This window comes from Lissotriton helveticus, chromosome 1_1, assembly GCF_964261635.1.
Source record: "Lissotriton helveticus chromosome 1_1, aLisHel1.1, whole genome shotgun sequence".
NCBI classification, from domain to species: Eukaryota; Metazoa; Chordata; class Amphibia; order Caudata; family Salamandridae; genus Lissotriton; species Lissotriton helveticus.
This window is the reverse complement of record NC_136057.1, coordinates 720,862,669-720,886,188: the sequence shown is the minus strand read 5'-3', so window position 1 is coordinate 720,886,188 and position 23,520 is coordinate 720,862,669. Positions and strand designations below refer to the sequence as shown.

General features: G+C 45.4%; 1 protein-coding gene across 2 annotated transcripts in view; it reads left to right on the top strand.

The window, feature by feature from the left end:
- NAV3 (neuron navigator 3) overlaps positions 1–23,520 on the top strand; it is a 1,248,418-nt gene that overhangs the window by 558,383 nt on the left and 666,515 nt on the right. For both annotated transcript variants that reach the window (XM_078674251.1, XM_078674250.1), the window contains exon 8: positions 5,302–6,328. In XM_078674251.1, coding sequence (XP_078530377.1) covers positions 5,302–6,328 — 1,027 coding nt within the window. The remainder of the gene's footprint in view (positions 1–5,301; positions 6,329–23,520) is intronic.

The following is a 23,520-nucleotide window of genomic DNA, read 5'->3' as shown; positions in this document are numbered from 1 at the left end:
TGTTGTGGGTGTTGTTGTCCAGTCGTTCTTTGAATGTTGTCTTCTTGGTGGTGCGGATCAGCTGGTGGTGTTTGCGGGTGGCGTTCTTGAGGGCAGTCATGTGTTCTGCTGTCTGGTCGTGGCGCCAGGCTTTCTCGAGGGTGCGGCAGGTTTTCTTGGAGTTTTTGAGGTCGTTGGTAAACCACGAGGCTTTCCTGCTGCCGGGTCTGCTGGAAGGATTCTTCAGTGGTGCGAGTTCGCCGGCGCAGTTGGTGAGTCACTGTGTGAGGTTGCGGGCTGCTTCGTTGGGGTCCGTCGTGTTGGTGGGAGGGTTCTGGCTGAGGGCGGTGGTGAGCTGGTCAGCGGTGATCTTGCTCCAGCTTCTGCGGGAAGCCTGTTGCAGGTGGTGGTGGGTCGTGGTTCTCCTGAAGTTGAAGTGGACGCAGCTGTGGTCTGTCCAGTGTAGTCCGGTTGAGTGGCAGAAGGAGATGTGCTTGCTTGAGGAGAAGATGGGGTCGAGTCAAAGGCATACGAGTTAAAGGCATGTTCGTTGTAAACAATGCATGTTATGACTGAGTTGGACATCCAGGGGCCAGGAAAAAGGTAGGAGGCGTTTTAGAGCTCAGGGCAAGGAAAAGGGGCTAGTTCTCCACTGCTTAGGGTACTGTGGCTCAGGGCCAGGAAAAGGAGGCTGCAGCAGGGGGCGGTTTTAGAGCTCTGGGACAGGAAAAGGGGCTACTCCTCCATGGCACAGGGGGGCAGTGTAGGACTAGCGATTGGCCACCGGGCCTAGTGGTGGAGGTTAGGGCCAACCCCGAGGCCCAACTAGAAACACCATCCCAGCTTACAGCCAGCCAGCAGAGAGTTTTGTCCCCCACTCCACCCAACGTGGCCTCGTCCTGTAAGCAGGACCCTGCGACATGCCACCAGGCAGAGGGCTGCAGGCGGAACCAGGAGCCTGTGTATATCGACTGTGAGCAGCTCTCGTGCACACCAGAGAGAACCGAACAAAGGTGGACTAGCACCAACATGGTGGCATAAAGTCCATAACCTGTTCTAGGTGTTGTGCAGAGGTGGAGGCTGCAGTGGAGTGCTATACACCCTCTCTGATTTTGGTTGGTACACCAGCGCTGGAGTCGAGGAACGATGTCATTGATCTGGAGCATACCACTATACAGAAAATTATGCCTGGATGCAGAGAAATTCAGTGGCAGTCGATACATACTGATAGTGGTGGGGAGAGTGGGGGAGAGATGCGAGGGGGAGCTCACGGTGGGGGAATATAACATACCTCAAGCTGCTTCTGCCATCTCGTGCATCGGAGATCCTCTGCTTCCTGGTCCCAGCATACACTGGGACAGCAGCAGACTCCCCATCCAATCCCTGTGCTGCTCTCATCATGCTGCATGAGAGGATTGTGTAGATTGGCCTGAGCTGGCTGCTTTGACGCTATGCTCAGGTGAGCGAGTATGTGCTATTTCTCCAGCCTGGCTGTGCAGTACTACCAGGTTGGAGAAACCTAACTGGGCATGTCTGTTTGGCCAGCCTTAAAACTGCCGTCCAAACAGACATGCACAGTTAGTAGTGCACATCCATCTGTCCCCCTCCCATTGCCCAGCCCCGCCCCGCCTTTCCCCACACACGCTAGCTCAGCCAGCAGCCGAAAAATAAAAAGATATCATTTTTTTTTTCGATTGCTGAATGAGGCAGTGGGGCATACGTTTTTACCAACCATGCCTTTACAGTGACATTTTCACAGTAAAGGCATGTGTTGTAAAGCCATATGCATTGTAAAAATGTTTGTTGTCAATGCATGTATGGTATTGATGCATGTGTATTATTGACAGCGAAGTAAATGCATGCGTGGTAGTTGCACACGTTGTTCAGTCAGTCAACCGATACGACCATCACATTATGATTTTGTTTGTCTGCGACAAGGATCGTTTTCTATGATAGGATAATCATAAGCATCATTAGGTAGCATCTGTGAAGTCACTATATCAAGCTTAACTTCACTTGAGAAACTACGTGCACAACGTATGAATGTTCTACTGAGCTTAAATAGATATCAGCAACATCAATAATGTAAATCTGAATGTTATTCGACAAGAAACTTGAGACGAAACAATGATTTTATGCGATTAATTTTTTCTCATTGCATTTTGTAAATAACACAATGTTATACAGAAAACATAACTGCTTATTTGTTTGCCTTTTTTGGCCTTAACAAATTACAAATCATAGTGCAATATCCTACATTTGAAGGTAACATGCTTCTGATTCACAGGCAGTTGTAAGAAGCCCAATGCATTTCGGGATCCTGTGTTCCTTCTTTAGGGGCCACTGCAATGTAAAAATAATTTACACTGTATACATGAATGTTGAAAATATATTAAGTAATCAATACATACGCTTATTGTAATGCTACCAGAAATATGAGACACCAAAATTGCACTGCGACATTGCTGTGTTTTTATGCTGTGAAGTGCCAGATTGCCCCACCAAACAACGAATGTGGCTGTAGATCGGTGGCTAGGACAGGGAACTACAAACCCTTCCTCGGTCTGAATTTCAGCCTAGCGACTGTATCCTAGGTGCATCTTGTTTCCACCCCTCCCATGTCTAACCCCGGGGGTAGTGGGCGTAGGTGGGCTACGCAGAGGTCCATGGAGTTGCGAACAAACTCAGTGGAACTCCGCTACGCTATGCCACCCGCCTCCACCCCCCTATATTAACAATTAATTTACATGACTTAAAATTAAATTAAAACTGCTTCCTGGCATGCAGCGTCCCCGGGCTGCCCTCCTCCTTTTCCTCGCCGTTTGGGTAATTCTTTGAGAAAACTGTGCATGCTTGTGCGTCCTTGGATGCGCATTTCTCACAAGAAATATGAATGCGTGGAGAAGTGGAGGCTCAACGGTTAGAGCGGCAGACCCTGTTGCAGAGGTCTAGCCCGGGACCAGGGTTCAATTCCCCGCCTCGGCGGGTCTTAGGCTCAAAATTCCACGGACCTGATAATTCTCGCCTCTGTGCCTATTCCAATCGAAGAGTCCCACTCTGCAACTCTGGGCAATAGCTTGCTTAATCTCCACAACGGCCCCCACAACGCTAAGGATGCCTGGCCTCCACCTTGGGTGTGCCCAGGAGTGGACACCTCACAGGGAAAGCCAGGATGGGTTCCACAGCGGTATTCGTACAAGCGCTTTGAGACCCTTGCGGGTGAGTAGTGCGCTATACAAGTATCAATTTACAATTTTTTTTTACAATTTAGAATTTAGACCTGATATGAGAGATCTTTTGGTCCTATTTCTGAGAAGGTCGAAACGCGTCGGCATCTAATAGCGGTTTGGAGTACAAACAAAAAGACTTTTCCTGCATAGGAACCCATAGTGGAATGGACTTATTTTTTCACTTTTTGAAACTATCCAAATAAACTCCAACCCTATATAGGACTTTACAGTATAGGTGACACTGAGGGCAAAGAAAGATTAGGTCCCAGTGCGGATTTTTTGCAAATAAAAGGAAGACGAATAGGAGGAAATCCAGTTATGAACCCGTAGGTTTAACCATGATGAAAGGACAAAGTTGTATGTATGTATATGTGGTGTAAAACTGAACGTCTAGTGTGTTTACAAATATGGTGTGTTTCATTTAATGTGGTGTACAAATATATGTTGTGGTTCATTTAATGTGATGTACATATACATGTTTTGTATAAGATATGATTTAAGGCGAGGAGAAGATATTTTTTGAAATGTAAGAGTTCCATAATGCACAAAATAGTGAAATAATTAAAAAAGAAAAAGTTTTCAGCCAAGAGTCAATTAAAGGGACTTCTTTGGTAACAAATAAGACTACAATTTATGAGGTATTATTGTTTATAAAATATTGTGTTACAGATTCCAGCCTCTGGTTTCCTTAACTGAGTCACTCCCCATGTTGTATAATTTTTCCTGCAATAGAATCATTTGCCCCCACAAGCGCATTTTGCACAATGTTATTGCAATTTATTTGGCCGAGTTTAATCCAACAAGAATTGCAATGTGCTTGTTATAATTTTATCGCAAATCACAATCACTGATTTTCAAGTCAAATGAAATCATTTTCTTGCTATCAAATAGCTTTGTAATTCAGTTGTAGAGGCGCGAGCACAGTAATAGTGTTCAGTTAGCACACTTTCTACCACACCCTTGTGCGCGCTTCCTTAATTTAGCAAATGCAAGTTTGTGATTGGTGCCCTAAGAGGGGAAGGCAATGAGCAAGAGCTACAATAGGAACACAGCTTATTCTGGGCAAGATAGTGACTGTTGTTTCTGAACGCTACAACAGCCCAGATAGGGTTTCGACTTTCGAATAGCCCATCCATTGATTCTTTTTATGAGGAACACTTTGAATACTTGACCCTGTTTGTGGCACATAAAGTAACCTCTTTCCAAGCAAGAGGCTGGTTGAGGAACGTGGATCACGTTGTGTTTTAGTTTTGAATGTGGGTAGGCACATTTTCTGAATAGTGATGTCTGTGAGGGCTCTCAGATTCTATTGGCTGACATAATAAAGCAGTGTCACTGGACAGGCTCTTTAGATGCTAGATGTGCAAAGGTCATTTATTATTTATTCCTGGGAGGGCTAATTGAAAAGGACTGTAGACATCATTACCTGGAGCTTACAGTCACTGAGATGTGAGGAATCAGGGCTGGCTCTGTGCATGTTTACAGACAGCTTGTGCCATGATGATGTACAGAAAGGCCCTGCTACTTGGAGCATTATTCAGCTGGGGACCACTGAATATTTATTCTCCACTGAAGAGGACAACAGCAAGAGCCTTCGCCTCTTGCTGCAGTGATCTAATGTAAGAATTAAGGTATGGATTTCTATACAATTGTGTGGCTCAGTCAGTAAGTAAACGAGAGAAGCTGTCAAATGTATAAACAGTAGGCATTATGAACAATATTCAATGGAAATAGAATATAGTACGTGTTTTAGTCACAAGGACTAGAATGTTCTCTTTAAGAAGCCACCAGTAATACAAACAAAGTATGATAAATACAAATTTAAATCATGATTCCCGAACGGAGGTGGCAGGGATTGACCTGGTCGAAGAAATGTTTTAACAAAGCACATGTAAGTTTCCATTTACAGTCTGTTCATTTCTTTTTGTTTTGACTACACGAACACCCTTTCTTCCATTTTACTTGCAATTTGCTCTGTATCGTTCCGCAGGTGAGAAAATTGTTGCAGAGCATCCTGTAACTGAGAAACAGAAAATCATTATAAATCACTATTGCTTTTTGATTCCCTGTTTTTGCTTTGCCTTTTGTGCAGATTCGCCAAAAGTTCAACACCAGTCGGCAGGCGTAAATGGAAACGTACAACAACAACCCCCGAGTCCTGTACAGCAGCTGGCCTCTGCCATCCCCTCCGCGAGTGCCAGTAAATCTTGGCGCAGCAAATCGATGAATGTTAAGCACAGTGCCACCTCCACCATGCTGTCCGTGAAGCAGCCGAGCCCGGCAACCTCCCCCACGCCATCTTCTGACAGACTCAAGCCCCCGCTGTCAGAAGGAGCCAAAACGCCTTCATCCGGACAGAAATCCATGCTGGAGAAATTCAAGCTTGGCAATGCTCGGACTGCTTTACGACCCTCTTTGTCGCCACCTAGTGACGGTGGGAGAGAGGATGATATGCTGCCAGAGTGTGGGGAAAGTGACGGGTTAAACAGCATGTTGAACAGTGCATGCCCTACCAGCACCAGTCCGAAAGCATCAACCAAGTTGACTCCTCCGAAAGCTGGAAGCAAAATTCTCAGCAATAAAAAGTCCTTGCCGCAGCCAAAGGAGAAGGATGACAAGAGTAAGGAGAAAAGTAAAGTTTGCACTGAGAAAACTATCAAAGAAGAGAAGGAGCAAGTTTTGGACACCCCTAAAAAGAGTTCAAAAATAGCTAGCTTGATCCCAAAGGGAAACAAACCCGCAGCAGTTAAGAAAGAAAGTGCTGCCCCCGCTTCCAGCGGGATACCCAAGCCTGGTTCCAAGATGCCTGTAGCAAAGCAGACACCCACTCTGACCTCTGCTGGCGTGAAGGAGGCAGAGAAATGCAGGACAGCAAAGGGAAGCCAGCCCACATCTACCCCGAAATCCAGCTCGAGCGAGAAAGTAGCTGCTCCTTGCAGTCTGTCTTCTTCGGAAGGAAAGTCAGCCTCCTCGATTTCTACCCCAACACCCTGTGCATCACTCCCCGTTTCAATGGCTGCAAGCAGTGGGCAAGTGACAGGAAATGGCGTTGTTCACTTGCCTCAGCACCAGCAACATAGTCACCCAAATACTGCCACCGTAGCTCCATTCATCTACAGGTAAGATCCTTTTCAAACCTGCTCAGAACTTTTGATTTGCTTTGCTGTCCAAAATGTTGAGTGGATCTGCATAAACATAAAATAGCATATAGCTAACTTTAAATTCTTAATTTGTTTTTACTTATGACGATTCAAAGGTACACATTTTGAGTTTTTAGTAGTAACAATGTAGCTAGCATTGTACATTCGGGAGAAATATATGACAAGGAGAAGTAAATGCACCTTGACATTAGCCTGTGTTTTAAAAGGGAAGTATGGATACTAAACATCAAAAAAGTATTTTTCTATCTAATCACACAAAGACAAATGACACTCACAGCAGAAGTGAAATGCACTTTCATGTCCATCAGTTATCAGGTTCAATTTCTTCCTCAACTGGACTGTAGACTTTACAAGGAGTGACGTCAAAAGAGGCCTGGGTATGCTGGGTGACACTCATATTGACTTATGATTTATGAAAAATCTAAAGACGAAAAATAAGAAATACGATGAACACGGAGAGGCTTTTAGAAAAAGTGTGTGTTGTGGTGAGAAACTGAATAAATAGTTTAGAATGTTTTGCTCTGTCTGGATATGTCCATGGTAGAAGCTAGATCGGGGAAAGGTCAAAGGTAAAAACGCACATTAAGCTGAACTTATCATGGCTTTACATGTTTAGTAATAAAAGAGTACAAAGGAAAATAATAGATTTTTTTTAAATTTTAAAAGGTCAAAATGTTATGTTCTATATATGTTGCTGGGACACCTCTGTGGCATCGAAGTGCTACAGTATCTGAATGACAACCACCTGTCTTAATGGTGCTAATGTGTGAGGCTGTAACAAGTAGCAAGGTGATGGGAATGCTTGAATTAATCTTGTTCACTGGCGATCACTTGGACCACGTTCAAATGCAGCGTCTTTTGCCCATCGTGCTACTCGAGAGCGAGACTAGCCATATGCAAACCAACCTTTGTCCTGTCCCATTATGAGTAGTTATCCTGAACTGCCAGGCCAGGAGCCACCCAAGTGGCAACAAAAGCAACCCCAGACCAGGTGTGACCTCTGTGGGCCTTAGCAGTGCAGCATAGCTCCTTAAGTACAGTGAACATTAGGTCAACGTGTGTTCATACCTGTCGCACCTGAGAAAGTCTGCTTCCATAAACAACAATGTGAAGAAAGTAATGCTGGAATTAATTTCAGTTGCAAGCAATTGTTCAGGCCTCATTCTATACTTCATTAGGAACAGTCCATTTGAACTGCCAGGCCAGATTCTCTCCAGACAGGAATGTAGACAACCTCTGTCCAGTTTGGTCTATGTAGGTTTCATCTGTGAGGTACATCTTGAGTCCTGTGGTGGCACAGCAGTGATAGGGCTCAATTTGCATGCTCAGCACGCTGCATTTATTGTATAGAGTGGCACAGTTGGTGAAGTAGGTACAAGGGATGTGAGGGTTACACTTGTTCACTTCTGAAGGTGAACTGGGCTGGCGGATGTATGACGTTATAACGCATACTATTACTCCGCAGACCATTACAACGCGACTTTTACTCCGCATACCGTTACAACGCATAGCGCCTTGGGGCGCTGGATAGTGGTAAGTATAATTTACTATTCTAACTCCAGTCCCCGTGGACCCTAGGGAAGGTGTTGGATAGTAAATTATACTTATTCCCTATCCTAGAGCGCCCCCCAGCGCAATGCGTTGTAATGGTATGCGGAGTAAAAGTCGCGTTGTAATGGTAGTGCGGAGTAAAAGATCCGTTGTAACGGGTGTATACCGGGCTGGCAGGTTGGGCTGTACTGTTCCCAGTTGAGTCGGGCCAAGGCTGGTTTGCATATGGCTGGTGTCTGTCGAGAACAGCCTTGGAGCCAAAAAACAATTGACAGGAATGAACCACTCAAAAATTCCTTCCATTGCTTTGTTATTTGTTGCATTTTTGAGGACCAGCAAACTGTAAGTCTGAGTCAGCTCTGCCATGCTCCATATCTGTGACCAAAAAGCATCTTGTTGATTTCTGCAGCTTGTCATTATTTATCAACATTTATTAATATTCCCTCACGAGAAATAGTTTTGGCGTTTGAATTATCTCTCCGGGAGTTAATGCATAGACGGTTTGACTTTTCAACTCTACACTACTCATGATAGCACATGACATCCCTGAGGAATGACTTCAGATTTAGGTTGACTGCATAGCAAAATCATGGAAGGGCCTGGTAGAGAAAGACTGGAGATAGGGACCTAAAAAGAATTGGTATTGTCATCTGCAGATGTCCAATTAATGTCATGAAAGTTAGGGTAATGTCATATTGTGAAGTGGGTGTGACATGTCACCATCCATACATTGAATAGGTTGCAGAAAAAAACTATATAGCTGCATGTTAGTGACTATGAAATCAAGGTTCCACCCCTATTTCAGATTCATTTTGATAAAGAGTAGATGAAAAATGTGACGAGATTTGGCAGATGGAGACCCTAATCCCAACATAGGTGCTCCTGACTACTGTGAGAGAGCAGCAATGATAAGTAGGTTATTGGCTTTACTGTGGAGCATGCTCCCTGAGACAGGCAAAGAGAATGAGGGGCCTGCTTAAATAATGAGATCATTGATCTGGGGTAATCAATGCCTAGTAGGCATAGAGAAACGAGTAAAAGGGAAATCCAAAACAAGTTAGCAGACATACAACATAAGTAACTAGGTGCTGGTCTGTACTGTGGTGTGAATACACATTACATTAAAGCATTTAGACATATGTGTCACATTTAGGAATGTATATGTGTAGCACCTTGCATCATTTACATGTGTGCTGTGGTCTAAATGTTTAGTTAGTTCTGATGACATTAGCAATATTTCATGAGAAAGATGTACCATTTTGGTTGAGTTTGAATTGTTCTAGTTCTTCTCTCTCCGCTTGTATTATTATCTCCAGCAATTTACGTGAGATGTTGCTGAGCATGTGCCTCGCATATTCAGCATCAGTGCCACTGTCTGTACATCTTTTTCACAGATACTGCTAGTGGCCGCACAGTGTGCTCATTTCATCCATAGAGTACTTAAGATGTGCCGTACACCTACCTCCTTGATAGTGTTTTAAGCCACCAACTTTGGTGCGATACAGACTGATATTTAGCTGTTTCATTGAATAATCAGGCTATGAGGTCTCCTTGTGTGGTATGCCTGAGTTTGTAGAGCTTGTACAAGTGACTGGGTTTTTGCATTTGCCTATATAAATGTGCTCTCTTCCTATGGGTTTGCACCCCGTTTGTCCTGGTGTCATTCTCTTTCCATTATGCTGCCTGTCTTTAGATGCCTAAGGGTGTGGTGTGAGTGTTGTTTCGTCTGCTCTGAAGGTTGATCGTGGCTATCGTTAGCTTGAAGATAGGTGTATAACCTGTTTCCAAGATGGATTCACTGTTCAGAGGTAGATTCTTTCACATTTGTTAGTATACGTCATGCATCGTTTGATGCATTTTGCCTATGTCAAAACAACGCATTTGCAGAATGCAATATAACACAGAACTTTAGTGCAATTAAGAATTCAGAATTCATTTAGTTCAATTGGATATTCTAACACTCGAAATCTAAAAGATGTAGACACTCAGAGTATGAGTGTCTATGCGAGTGAATACAAGAATGGGGTTTAGTTACACATGTTCTTGAGTGATTGTCCTTGCACAGAGATTAGATTTTTGAGACTGGAAGATCTATGTCAGCTGTAGAACTATGACATTTTGGGAGTTACCTAAAAATAATGTATTGTTGGTGGTACATATGTAATAAGACTTGATGATTTTTGTATGCTAGATTTGAAGAGTGTGAAGGCTCACAGGAAAAATAGGCTTCTCCATCAATTGCAGGTCTCCATTTTTTATTTCTCTCTCTCGCGGGAGGCTTGCTGGACTCTGCCAAAATATATAATTATTTTTCACCTGTAATTTCTCAAAAGTTACTGAATGGATTGACACCACATCACAAAAAAGCACAACCTACAGACCAAGATCTAGCTTCCGGCCAAATTAGGTGTAATTCTGTTCAGCAGTTTTTGCTGTAGCTCTGCCTAAAGAAGTCTAAGGAAAATGCATGAACATTTTAGGTTTTTGGACTCCCCTTTTTTCTTAGCCCCCGTTTGACGGATCACCCTAAAACTTTTAAGGAAGGAAATGAGGTGAATGAAAATCTTGTTGATTTTTTTCAATGACGATTTGTCAAACAGGGCCCAAGTTATTAGCAAACCAAAAAGTGGTCTGTCTATGGAAAAGCAGACCTAACTATAACTACCTAGTGGTGACTTCCACTAGGTAAATATATACAATTTAAGACCATATGATAAAAATAAAATATGGAGTTTAATACAGATCCATGTCAAAATTGTATAAAGCAGCGTTTTTTTTAACTGGTTTCGCAGTGCCACAATTCACTTCTTGTGTCAACACATAAACTGCACACCAGATGTTGTTCTGGCAGCACACGTTTAAATACTCTTTTTGTTTGAACTCTTTTAATTACCATCCTTGTGGGTTTCTGCAAGGTACATAATACACTTCTGGCACCTTCTTTCCCAAAGTTTACCAAATTATTTGACCCCTTGTGTGGTGATCTAGCAGCAGATATCCATAGGGAATTCTGGCTCTTCTGATAAAATGATCATAATAAAAATGTTCTATTTGGCATATGTGTCTTGTATTTGGTATCAATATCCACACAAAGGAGCTAAAGGGATGAGCCAAACCAGGAACGTACTAAGCCCTCTCTAGCGTACAACTCACAAAGAAGTACGCCTGATATTGCAACAAAACAGGACCAGCATCTAACATAAAATCAAATGTTGTCCTGTATGTTAATAAGTGCATGTGTGATGGGACTGCAAGGGAAGGAATCCTTTTAGTTCAAGATTCCTCACTCACCCGAGGGTGACATGCTTCATCATAGGGTTCCCTCCTCACACCCGGACTACAAAGTCCATGGTGTGGACTATGCCTCTGCAAATGTGGAGGAGAAGAGGTGTTTTTTGATGACCAATGTGATCGGGCCAGTGAGGGACAGAGTGCAAATAAGTGAAATGTATGGTGGTGAGTAAAACTACCTCCAGGGGGCCAAATAAACTTTATCCATGGACCACTGGGGTAGGGTTAAAAAAGAAGAGAGGACTCGGATTTTGTAAAACTATATATCACTCTCAATGGTCAGTATGTTTCTGCCCGTTTATGGTCCCCAAAAGGGGTTCCGGGGCATTCATCAGGACTCAGAGTCGTAGTCAGTCTGTCTGTTCAAGTTCAAGTTCAGGAATTTGTATAGCGCACTACTCACCCAGAGAATCTCAAGGCGCTTGGGGGAGGGTGTGTGCATTACTCATCGAATAGCCAGGTTTTTAGCTGCTTTCTGAAGGAGAGGTGGTTCTGTGTCAGGCGGAGGTGGGCTTGATTGGATGATCGTAGTTGGCGGGTGGGTGTGTAGAAGGACAGTCGTGTGTTGAGGCATTCGGGACCTAGGTCGTAGAGGGCCTTGTGTGCGTGGGTGAGGAGACAGAACGTTATTCTCTTGTTGACGGGGAGCCAGTGAAGGTCTTTCAGGTGACCGGAAATGTGAGCTTGACGGGGGAAGTCCAATATGAGTCTGGCTGAGGCGTTTTGGATGCGTTGGAGTTTTTTCTGTAGTTTGGCTGTGGTTCCGGCGTAGAGGGTATTACCATAATCCAGTCGGCTAGTGACCAGTGCGTGGGTGACTGTCTTTCTTGTTTCGGTGGGTATCAAACGGAAGATTTTTTTGAGCATGCGAAGGATGTTGAAGCATGAAGATGAGACGGCGTTGACTTGTCTGGTCATCGAGAGGGAGGAGTCTAGGATAAAGCCCAGGTTACGTGCGTGATCTGTAGGTATGGGTGCTGTACCCAGGGCCGGTGGCCACCATGAGTCGTCCCAGGCAGAGGGGGATGATCCTAAGATGAGGACTTCCGTTTTGTCCGAGTTTAGTTTTAAACGGCTGTTCCTCATCCATTCAGCTACTTCTTTCATTCCTTCGTGTAGATTGGTTTTGGCGGTGTTTGGGTCTTTGGTGAGGGAGAGGATCAGCTGGGTGTCGTCTGCGTAGGAGATGATGTTGAGGTTGTGTTGTCGCGCGATGGATGCGAGGGGACTCATGTAAACGTTGAAGAGGGTGGGACTGAGAGATGATCCTTGTGGTACGCCGCAGATGACTTCGGTGGCCTCTGATTTGAATGGGGGGAGGCAGACTTTCTGGGTTCTCCCGGCGAGGAACGAGATGATCCAGTCCAGAGCTTTTCCTTGTATTCCGACGTTGCTGAGGCGTTGTATGAGGGTGCTATGACAAACTGTATCGAAGGCGGCGGAGAGGTCAAGTAGGATGAGGGCAACTGTTTCTCCGTTGTCCAGTAGCATTCGGATGTCGTCTGTGGCTGCGATGAGGGCGGTGTCGGTGCTGTGTTTGGCTCGGAAGCCGGACTGTGAGGGGTCGAGGGAATTGTTGGATTCAAGGAAGACGGCGAGCTGACTATTGACGGCTTTCTCAATGACTTTGGCAGGGAATGGGAGGAGTGAGATGGGGCGGTAGTTTTTAAGTTCAGAGGGGTCTGCTGTGGGTTTCTTCAGAAGGGCGCTGAGTTTGGCATGTTTCCAGCTTTCTGGGAAGGTAGCGGAGTTGAAGGAACAGTTGATGACATCGCGGAGATGGGGTGCGATGATGGAGTCTGCTTTGTTGAAAATGTGGTGGGGACATGGGTCGGTTGGTGATCCTGAGTGGATGGAGTTCATCAGGCGGATGGTGTCTTCAGTAGTGATTGGGTTCCAGGCGCAAAGGTTGTGAGGGTGCTGTTTTGGTTCGGAGGTGGGTGGAGTGGACTGTTCTTCGGATTGGTTTTCAAAGCTGTTATGTATATCGGCAATTTTGTTGTGGAAGAAGGAGGATAAAGAGTCGCAGAGGTCTTGGGAAGGAGTGATGTCGTTGGTGCCGGCGGTGGGGTTGGTAAATTCTTTGACGGTGTTGAATAGTTCCTTGTTGTTGTGGGCGTTGTTGTCGAGTCGACCCTTGAATGCTGATTTCTTGGTGGATCGGATCAATTGGTGGTGTTTGCGGGTGGCGTCCTTGAAGGTGGTCAGATTGTCAGTGGTTGTTTTTTTTTTCCAGGTTTTCTCGAGAGTACGACATAACTTCTTGGATTTCTTAAGGTCATCGTTGAACCAGGGGGCCTTTTTGCTACCTTGTTTGATCTGGTGGTTTTTCAAGGGTGCTAATTCGTCAGCGCTGTGGGTGATCCATTGTGTGAGTTTGGTGGCAGCTTGGTTTGGGTCCGATGGTATGACAGGAGGGTTTAGGTTAAGCGATGTGAAGAGTTGGTTGGTGGTGATTTTGTTCCAGTTTCTTCGAGGAATAGGTTGTGGGGGGTTGTGGGTCGAGGTCTTTTTGTAGCTGAAGTGAACGCAGCTGTGGTCCGTCCAATGGAGAGCTGTGGTGTGATCGAAGGAGATGTGTTTGCTGGAGGTGAAGATCGGGTCGAGTGTGTGTCCGGCAAGGTGGGTAGGGGTGTCAACAAGTTGTTTGAGTCCGAGATTGGCCAGCTTGTCCAGAAGGGTGGTGGTGTTGCTGTCGTTTTTCTTTTCCAGGTGGAAGTTGAGGTCTCCCAGTAGAATGTAGTTCTCGGAGGAGAGAGCATGTGGGCTGATGAAGTCAGTGATGTCTTCGTTGAATTGTGTGCGGGTTCCTGGTGGTCTGTAGATGAGGGTGCCTCTAAGTGTGGTCCTGGGGTCGGTGTGGATCTGGAAGTGAAGGTGTTCTGCGGTAGCGAGGTTATTGTCAGAGCTGGTCGTGATTCGGATGCTGTTCTTATGGACGATGGCGATGCCTCCTCCTGTTTGGTTGGTGCCGTCTTTTCGGATGATCTTGTAAGCGTCCAGGATGGCTATGGCGATGTCGGGCACTGACGAGGCGTTCATCCAGGTTTCTGTAAGGAAGGCGACGTCCGGCGATGCAGTGTCGAGTAGGTCCCAGAGTTCAGTGGCGTGTCTGTGGACCGAGCGGGTGTTGAGCAGGATGCACTTCAGATGGTTAGAGTCGGAGCTGTGTTTGGGGTTTGTGGATTTGGTGTGGGTCTTGATGCAGGCGAACTTGCAGGAGTGGCAGGCGAAGGGTCCATGGGTGTGTCCTGGGGCAGCTTCGCAACATTGTGGTGTGCGTCCGGGGTTAAGGGCAAAGAGGGTAGCGGCGTCATACGTTATGCGGGCGGGGTGGGTTTTACGGGGGCCAGGGGGTCTGGCGCTGGGCACGGTCCAGGCGCGGACGGGTGCAGACGGGCTTACCTTTGGCGCACCTTCGGCGCGCATTGGCGCGACCGCTGCGCGTGAACGCTGCGCGCGTAGACATCTGTCATAAGTGGATAGTGGAAGGGGAGGGGCGAGGGAGGATCAGCTGGGAGGCGGGAGCGGGGCGGAGATCCGGGCAGGGGGGCACGACAACAACAATAAAATGGCCGCAAGCCGAAAACGAAACCGGATTGGGGTATAAACAACGCGATTCCAATGGCAGTGGCACCGGTACAGTCAAGCACAATGGTTTCTACAGGCAGCACAGCACAGTTCAAACGATTATACAAGCGCACTTTGGTAATCTAGCGCTACGGTATAATTATTATGCTCAGCAGTTCATAAACAGACAAACAGGCAATCTAGCGCTGCGATATTCAGCAGGCAATAGCGATTATGGTAGCAAGGTAATGCCAAATTGACAGACAATGAAATCAGGCACTCAGGCAATCTAGCGCTGCTATAATCAAGGCAATAGCGAATATGGGAGCAAAGGCGAGGTGGCAGATAGCAGTCTAGCGGTGAAGCGCTACGATACCAGGCGTCCTGTAGGGCAGGGAGCTGCGTGAGGAGCGGCCGCTGCTGATGGAATCAGGGCGGTCACAGTGCAACAAGCGAGAGAGCGGCCTAACAGTATCAGTGGGAGGGAGGATCAGCTGGGAGGCAGGAGCGGGGCGGAGATCCGGGCAGGGGGGCACGACAACAACAACAAAATGGCCGCAAGCCGAAAACGAAACCGGATTGGGGTATAAACAACGCGATTCCAATCTGTCATAAGTGGATAGTGGAAGGGGAGGGGCGAGGGAGGATCAGCTGGGAGGCGGGAGCGGGGCAGAGGTCCGGGCAGGGGGGCACGACAACAACAATAAAATGGCCGCAAGCCGAAAACGAAACCGGATTGGGGTATAAACAACGCGATTCCAATGGCAGTGGCACCGGTACAGTCAAGCACAATGGTTTCTACAGGCAGCACAGCACAGTTCAAACGATTATACAAGCGCACTTTGGTAATATAGCGCTACGGTATAATTATTATGCTCAGCAGTTCATAAACAGACAAACAGGCAATCTAGCGCTGCGATATTCAGCAGGCAATAGCGATTATGGGAGCAAGGTAATGCCGAATTGACAGACAATGAAATCAGGCACTCAGGCAATCTAGCTCTGCTATAATCAAGGCAATAGCGAATATGGGAGCAAAGGCGAGGTGGCAGATAGCAGTCTAGCTGTGAAGCGCTACGATACCAGGCGTCCTATAGGGCGGCCGCTGCTGATGGAATCAGGGCGGTCACGTGAGATAGTGTAAAATGATATATAGTATAAAGTGATATAAAATGATACTGGCCAGCAAGAAGTCAAAGTTGCCAGGTAGGCGATGGCCTGTATATGTTGAGGGTCCACCGTCGTCCTGAAAATAATAACCAAGCATTTGCAATGCAATAGGTCTCGGATTAGGAAAGTTTGAGCTATTGCTCTTATAAATGACGTTTTTTTTATTTATGTGTTGGTTTTGAAAATAGCTTAATTAATAGCTTTGTCATTTACAATGCCAATAGTTATAACTTTCGCCAAAATGTGACACCTATAACCTGGGGTTGCGCTGAGTGGTGGTGCTGAGCGGTGCTGTGGTGGTGCTGAGTAGTGCTGTGGTGGTGCTGAGTGGTGCTGTGGTGGTGCCGAGTGGTGCTGTGGTGGTGCTGAGTGGTGCGGAGTGATAATGTGGTGATGCTGAGTGATAATGTGGTGGTGCTGAGTGGTGCTGTGGTGGTGCTGAGTTGTGCTGTGGTGGTGCTGAGTGGTGCTGTGGTGGTGCGGAGTGGTGCTGTGGTGGTGCTGAGTGGTGCTGTGGTGGTGCCGAGTGGTGCTGTGGTGGTGCCGAGTGGTGCTGTGGTAGTGGTGAGTGATAATGTGGTGGTGCTGAGTGATAATGTGGTGATGCTTTGGTGGTGCTGAGTGGTGCTGAGTGATAATGTGGTGGTGCTGAGTGATAATGTGGTGGTGCTGAGTGATGCTGGGGTAGCGCTGAGTGGTGCTGTGGTGGTGCCGAGTGATGCTGGGGTGGCGCTGAGTGATGCTGGGGTGGCGCTGAGTGGTGCTGGGGTGGCGCTGAGTGGTGCTGGGGTGGCGCTGAGTGGTGCTGGGGTGGCGTTGAGGGGTGCTGTTGTGGTGCTGAGTGGTGCTGTGGTGGTGCTGAGTGATGCTGTGGTGGTGCTGAGTGGTGCTGTGGTGGCGCTGAGTGGTGCTGTGGTGGTGCTGAGTGGTGCTGTGGTGGTGCTGAGTGATAATGTGGTGGTGCCGAGTGATAATGTGGTGGTGCTGAGTGATGCTGGGGTAGCGCTGAGTGGCGCTGGGGTGGCGCTGAGTGATGCTGGGGTGGCGCTGAGTGATGCTGGGGTGGTGCCGAGTGGTGCTGCCGAGTGGTGCTGTGGTGGTGCTGAGTGATTCTGGGGTGGCCCTGAGTGATGCTGGGGTGACGCTGAGTGATGCTGGGGTGGCGCTGAGTGTTGCTGGGGTGGTGCCGAGTGGTGCTGCCGAGTGGTGCTGTGGTGGTGCTGAGTGATGCTGTGGTGGTGCTGAGTGATGCTGTGGTGGTGCTGAGTGGTGCTGTGTTGGTGCTGAGTGGTGCTGTGGTGGTGCTGGGTGGTGCTGTAGTGGTGCTGAGTGGTGCTGTGGTGGTGCTGAATGATAATGTGGTAGTGCTGAGTGGTGCTGTGGTGGTGCTGAGTGATAATGTGGTGTTGCTGAGTGATAATGCGGTGGTTCTGAGTGATGCTGGGGTAGCGCTGAGTGATGATGTGGTGATGCAGAGGGCAGAAAGGCACAAAAATGACTTTTGTGAAGATTATGTGCAGTGTATTTTATTGTGACAAAAAGCCAAGAACAGAAGTGAAATATTAACATCTTTTTGTGACATTTGTAATAAAGCTTGAAACATTGAGAGAACATATTTGAACCAGTTGTTGTTGAATGGTTGCACAGATTGATACTGTGGTGGCGCTGAGTGATGTGGTGGCGCTGAGTGATGCTGTGGCGTTCAGTGATGCTGTGGTAGCGCATAGTGATGTTGTGGTGCCCCTGAGTGATGCTGTGGTGGTGCTGAGTGATGCTGTGGCGTTCAGTGATGCTGTGGTAGCGCATAGTGATGTTGTGGTGCCCCTGAGTGATGTTGTGGTGCCCCTGAGTGCTGCTGTGGTGCCCCTGAGTGATGCTGTGGTGCCCCTGAGTGATGCTGGGGTGGTGCCATAGTTACAGTGAGGGCGATAGATAACTAGAGGGAGGGCGAAAGATAGATAGATAGAGGGAGGGTGATAGATAGATAGATAGAGGGAGGGCGATCGATAGATAGATAGCGGGAGGGCGATAGATAGAGTAAGGGAGGGCGATAGATAGATAGAGTGAGTGAGGGCGGTAGAGTGAGTGAGGGCCGTAGAGTGAGTGAGTGAGGGTGGTAGAGTGAGTGAGGGCGGTAGAGTGAGTGAGGGCGGTAGAGTGGTAGAGTGAGGGCGGTAGAGTGAGGGCGGTAGAGTGGTAGAGTGAGGGTGGTAGAGTCGGGGTGGTAGAGTGAGGGTGGTAGAGTGAGGGCGGTAGAGTGGTAGTGTGAGGGCGGTAGAGTGAGGGCGGTAGAGTGGTAGAGTGGTGAGGGTGTGTGAGAGGGTGAGGGTGTGTGAGAGGGTGAGGGTGAGGGTGTGTGAGAGGGTGAGGGTGTGTGTGAGGGTGAGGGTGTGTGTGAGGGTGAGGGTGTGTGAGGGTGAGGGTGTGTGAGGGTGAGGGTGTGTGAGAATGAGGGTGTGTGAGAGTGAGGGTGTGTGAGGGTAAGGGTGAGGGGGTGTGTGAGGGTGAGGGGTGTGTGAGGGTGTGAGTGGGTGAGGGGGTGTGAAGGGGTGTGTGGGTGAGGGTGTGGGGGAGGCTGAGAGGGTGGGTGACGGAAGAGCAAAAGTTATGTAGGCAATGTTTGACACTTGGGCAAGTATCTAAAGCAAACACGGCCACAAGAACACACGGGGAAGTCACCGGAGAGCATGAGGGGGTGATGATATCTATTACGCAAGGGCCTGGGTGGGGGAAAGGAAGAAAGAGAACGAGGAAACTGGGGGGGGTGCGGGGGGACAAACAGATGGCTGCCTGTGGGAGGGAGAAGCGGCCGTGAAGCCACATTTTTTTGGTCCGTTTGCGGAAGCAAACCACTACATGTAAAACTGCCTTAAGGGGCTAGATATATTTAGGGAAGACCAGTCAGAGGAGAATTCCCATCTGAAGCATCTTGTAACACAAGAGATTGGACGAGGATTTGGAGGGCCTGCTAAGGAATACATCAACGAAGCCTCCAGAGAAATATTAGCTAAAAGTGCAGATTTTTAGAAATCATTCACTTGAAACTGCACATGGGGTCTTTTGCCCGGTAGGAAACCCTGCCAAAGACTGCCTGTTTGCAATCCAGTTCGACACATTAATCAAGCCAATATCGTACAGGCAATGTCGTTTGAGACGGCTCGATGAGGAGAAACTCTAATTTTAAAGGATTGTGTTTCAAGGGGTGGCCGGTCGGACAGTCTTGCAATTTTTGCAGGTTTATTAAGAAGTTTAACTTCTCAGGAGAGGTTATGAAGTTAGACGTGTGTATCACCAGCATACGGACTGAATATTTAACACAGGCTGACTATGTAGCATAATTATGCTTGCTGTACAAAATAATCGGTCAAAAAAGCAACCACCAAATAAGGATGAAATGCTGAGATGGCTCACACGGGATTTACAATTGTTTGCATGACACAGAAAGATCTGTGTAGTGGTCTATGTGTTATTGTGAACAGTTCATTACAGTGGCTCATTACCAAACACGGCCACAAGAACACACGGGGAAGTCACCGGGTGACTAGGTGCGCAAGTTTAAGAGAATGTCATGTTCTCTGCAGCCGAGTTTTTTTTAAACGATAAAACTGTTTGGGCACAGTGGGTGGAAATAAAAAACAGACCCGTCCCTAAAGTGGAAATGGCACTGAACCGTATATTGCTACATATAGTTTTGGTTGCTTCAAAAAACAAGCAACTTCCATTAGTGACTGCTACAGCCGAATGTGGGTCTGAGAGTGAGTCATAGACGGTAACCAATGTGTGAAGGTAGCGTAACCTTTCACAAAAACGTGCGCTCGAGTTGGCATAAAACAATAAAGTTTCTTCACTTGGTATCCCTATTTTCTTCCAATGATATGAAATCCAGAAGTTTTGTCATGAAATCATTTCAATGTTTATTGATCATTTTCATTCCTTATTTCATTTCATAAGGGTCAACGATACATTTTTCTTCAAACAATCCAATTTTATAGCATTACTCTTCCGCCCAATGCATTTCTGGTCGGCAAGTACGACCCTTCGTCAGGGGCCTAAAAAGTAGAATAATACAGGACCTTAGCAATCAACGTAGATTAGTGTGTTTTTACAAACATCATTATAGAGGTGTTCTGTAGAAGTAAAGTCAATTAATAATAGACAAGTCTCAAGGATCCCAAAATGTAGTTCATGAATAGTAGTGAGAGGAAATGAGGCATGTGATCAGATTACAGAAGAATAGTATGTGCAAGTGATAATGTTATTAATGAAAAAATGCCAACCAAGTGTTAACTGAGTAGGGTCTATCGAGTTTAGCGGAAGAAACCGTGCGCCGAGTAGTGCTAATAATTTTAATTAAAAAGTGAGATAACAAGAAGCGCGATAGAGGGAAACTAACTTTGAGTCAGCGAAATAGTTCACGGAGTCGTGTTTTCATTAGTCAGGTTCGTGAAAGTCCGAGTTAGATTAAGATCGGACCTCGCGGTCACGTGATATGAGTGTGTTAGCTTCAGTAGAGATAGAAGACATGCTGTACGTGAGGCATAGTGTGATTAAAGTGGTACTATATACATTTAGAAGTAAGCGAAGGAAATGTAAATGATGTGAATGATATTATCATGATATATAGGACAAAATTAAAGTGCACAATTAAACAATGTTTATGATTGTAATGATTCACTAGGTAGAAAGTGCACTCCCTTATCATGTGATCTCTACATGATGACTACAATAAAAATCGAAAACAGACTGATCGACCGGTGTGATCGAATTTCATAAATATCGGCAGTGCAAATCATCAAAGGAATAAAAACATGTTGAAAATAATGAAATTAAGAGTTTAAATGAACATATGGGTAAACAGGATATTGCTGTGGCGTAAATTCTGAAAAGAAAATATTGAATGGGATCATTTAGTGTGGTCACCTCTTACATGATAGCCTTGCAAAAAAACAAATATACAGTTATGCTAACATCAGTAGTGTTGCATCAATAGTTACGATTGAGAATGAATCAAATATACAATATCTGCAAGTAGAAGATATTAATGAGAAAATATGCATTTTGATAGCAGTAAAATGAGGGGGGTGGAATAGTCCTTTCTTCGTGCTGTCTACAGAAAACATGAATATTTGATGCGATCATTCATTCCTGTTGGTTGTAAAGAATTCAGTTTTTTTATCCAGAAAAATTCAGCTTTCAGTCTCTGTTTAGTTGGGTCCATGTCGTTGCGTTGTGGGACTGCCTCCAGAATGGTGAATCTTAATTGAGATATTTGGTGTTTCGCTTCCTTCCAGTGGGTGGCTATAGTAGATTTAGTATTGTGCGCTCGAATATTGCTCTTGTGTTCTGTTATGCGCACTTTAATTTTTCTCTCGGTTTGACCGACATAAATTTTTCCGCAAGGACATTTAATTGCGTATATACTGTTTTTAGTGTCACATGTACTGGTGTGTCGTAATTCTATTTCATATCCTTGAGTGGGATGCATAAATTTGTTGCCGACCATAACATTATTGCAATGAGTGCAATTTAGACACTTTGACATTCCTTCATAGGTGATTTTTTGATCTTTCGTCATTGTTAGAATTTCTTTCAAGTTTTTAGATCGCTGAAAAGCGAATGTGATGCGGTCACTATAAAGATCCTTTAGGTCAGGTTCCATATTGATTAGACTCCAATGTTTGTTAATTATTCTTTTGATTTTTGAAGCTTCTGTTGAGTATTTTAACACACATACTGTTTTCTTTTCAGATGTCGTTATTTTGGGTGTCAGTAATTTTTCTCTAGGAATGTTTTGTACTCTTTTAATTGATTCTTGAAGAATGTCTTGAGGATAACCTCTTTGTTGATATTTAATGATTTGTTCTTTGACTGTAGTTTCTAGTCGTTCAGGTTCTGATGTTATTCTTTTTAATCTGATTAGTTGAGATGTTGGTAAATGCTTTTTGAGCGAGTCAGGGTGGAAGCTTTGGTACAGAAGACTTGAATTCCTATCTGTTGGTTTGGTGTGAACTTCAGTTGTGAATTTGAAGTCTTCAATATTAACCTTCACGTCCAAAAAAACAATGGATTCATGGTTGATGTTGTGGGTGAAATTGATTCTTTCATTTCGTGTATTCATAATGGCGATGTTCCTTTCAAGTTTAGTTTTGTCTCCTCTCCATAGGACAAAAATGTCATCAATAAATCGTTTGAAGAGGATCAGATTATCTTGCCAGTCAGGATTATTCAAGATGAAGTCAGTTTCGAATTTTGACATATAGATACAGGCATATGAGGGGGCCCCCCCACAGCCCATCGATGTTCCGTTACATTGATTGTAAAACTGGCTTTGCCATTCGAAGTAACTGTGAAAAAGTGCGAAATGCATCCGTTCTAATAGGAATACTTTCTGAGTATTCTTGATGTCTTCATTGAGCAGACTCCATTCTAAGGCTTCTAGACCTTCATTATGGGGGATTGAAGTATAGAGTGAAGTGACATCTATAGTACATAGCCAGTAATCAGAGTCAGGAAATAGAGTGACATCTTTGAGGAGTTTTAAAAAGGCCATAGTGTCTTTGATGTAAGTGCTTCCTTTTTGAACAATTGGTTGAAGGAACCAGTCGATGTATTGCCCTATAGGTTCGGAGATAGAGCCACAAGCAGAGACTATGGGTCTGAATGGCGGATTTTTACAGTCCTTATGAATTTTTGGTAGCATATAAAGCTTTGGACGTCTTGGGTATTTTGTTACGAGAAATTGGTGAGTCTTTTTTCCAATCCATTTCATTTCAAGAGCATGATCGATAATCTGTTGTAAAGTTTTTTTATATTCATTGGTTGGATCTGAATCAAGTGGTACATATGTGTTTTCGTCTTGGACATGTGAGTTAACGCTTTGGATATAGTAATTGGTATCCATTACAATCAGGGCTCCCCCTTTATCGGCACGTTGAAACATGAGTTCTTTATCTTGACTGAGTTTTTTGAGGGTATTCCATTCTTGTGGTGAGAGATTAGTTCTCTTTGGTTTTGTGAATTTGATCTGCTGCAGTTCTGTGAGAACAGTTCTTTCGTAGGCTTCAATAGTCTTACGTGTAACTGGTGCACAAAATGTACTTTTTGGTTTGAATTCTTTAATGGTAGCATCTGGTTCATTCTCTGTGGGATTCTGATTTTCCTTAAAGAAATATCGTAATTTCAGATTCCGGAGGAATCTAAATAAAGCTATCTCAGTTTCTGGCAAGTTTGATCTATGAGTAGGGACAAAAGAAGTGCCTTTGTTTAGAATCATCATCTGAGTGTTGGTGAGTTCTTTAGTGGATATATTAATGACTAGGTCACTTTCGTTTGGCTCCTTGTGACTCGCCTTACTCGTTCTTCTTCTGTTTCTCTTTCCTCTCCTTGTTTTCCCGTTTAAGGTGGAGCGTTTGCTGCTGGGCTTGTTTCTAAAAAAGCCGGTTGTTGTGCTTGAGTTAAATTTATTTGTTTTTCAGGTTGTTTTGAGGTGGAAGGGATAGGTTTTCTTGTCTGAGATATCTCGGATTCTGATACTACACTTTCTTGGGACGAACCCACATTTGATCTTT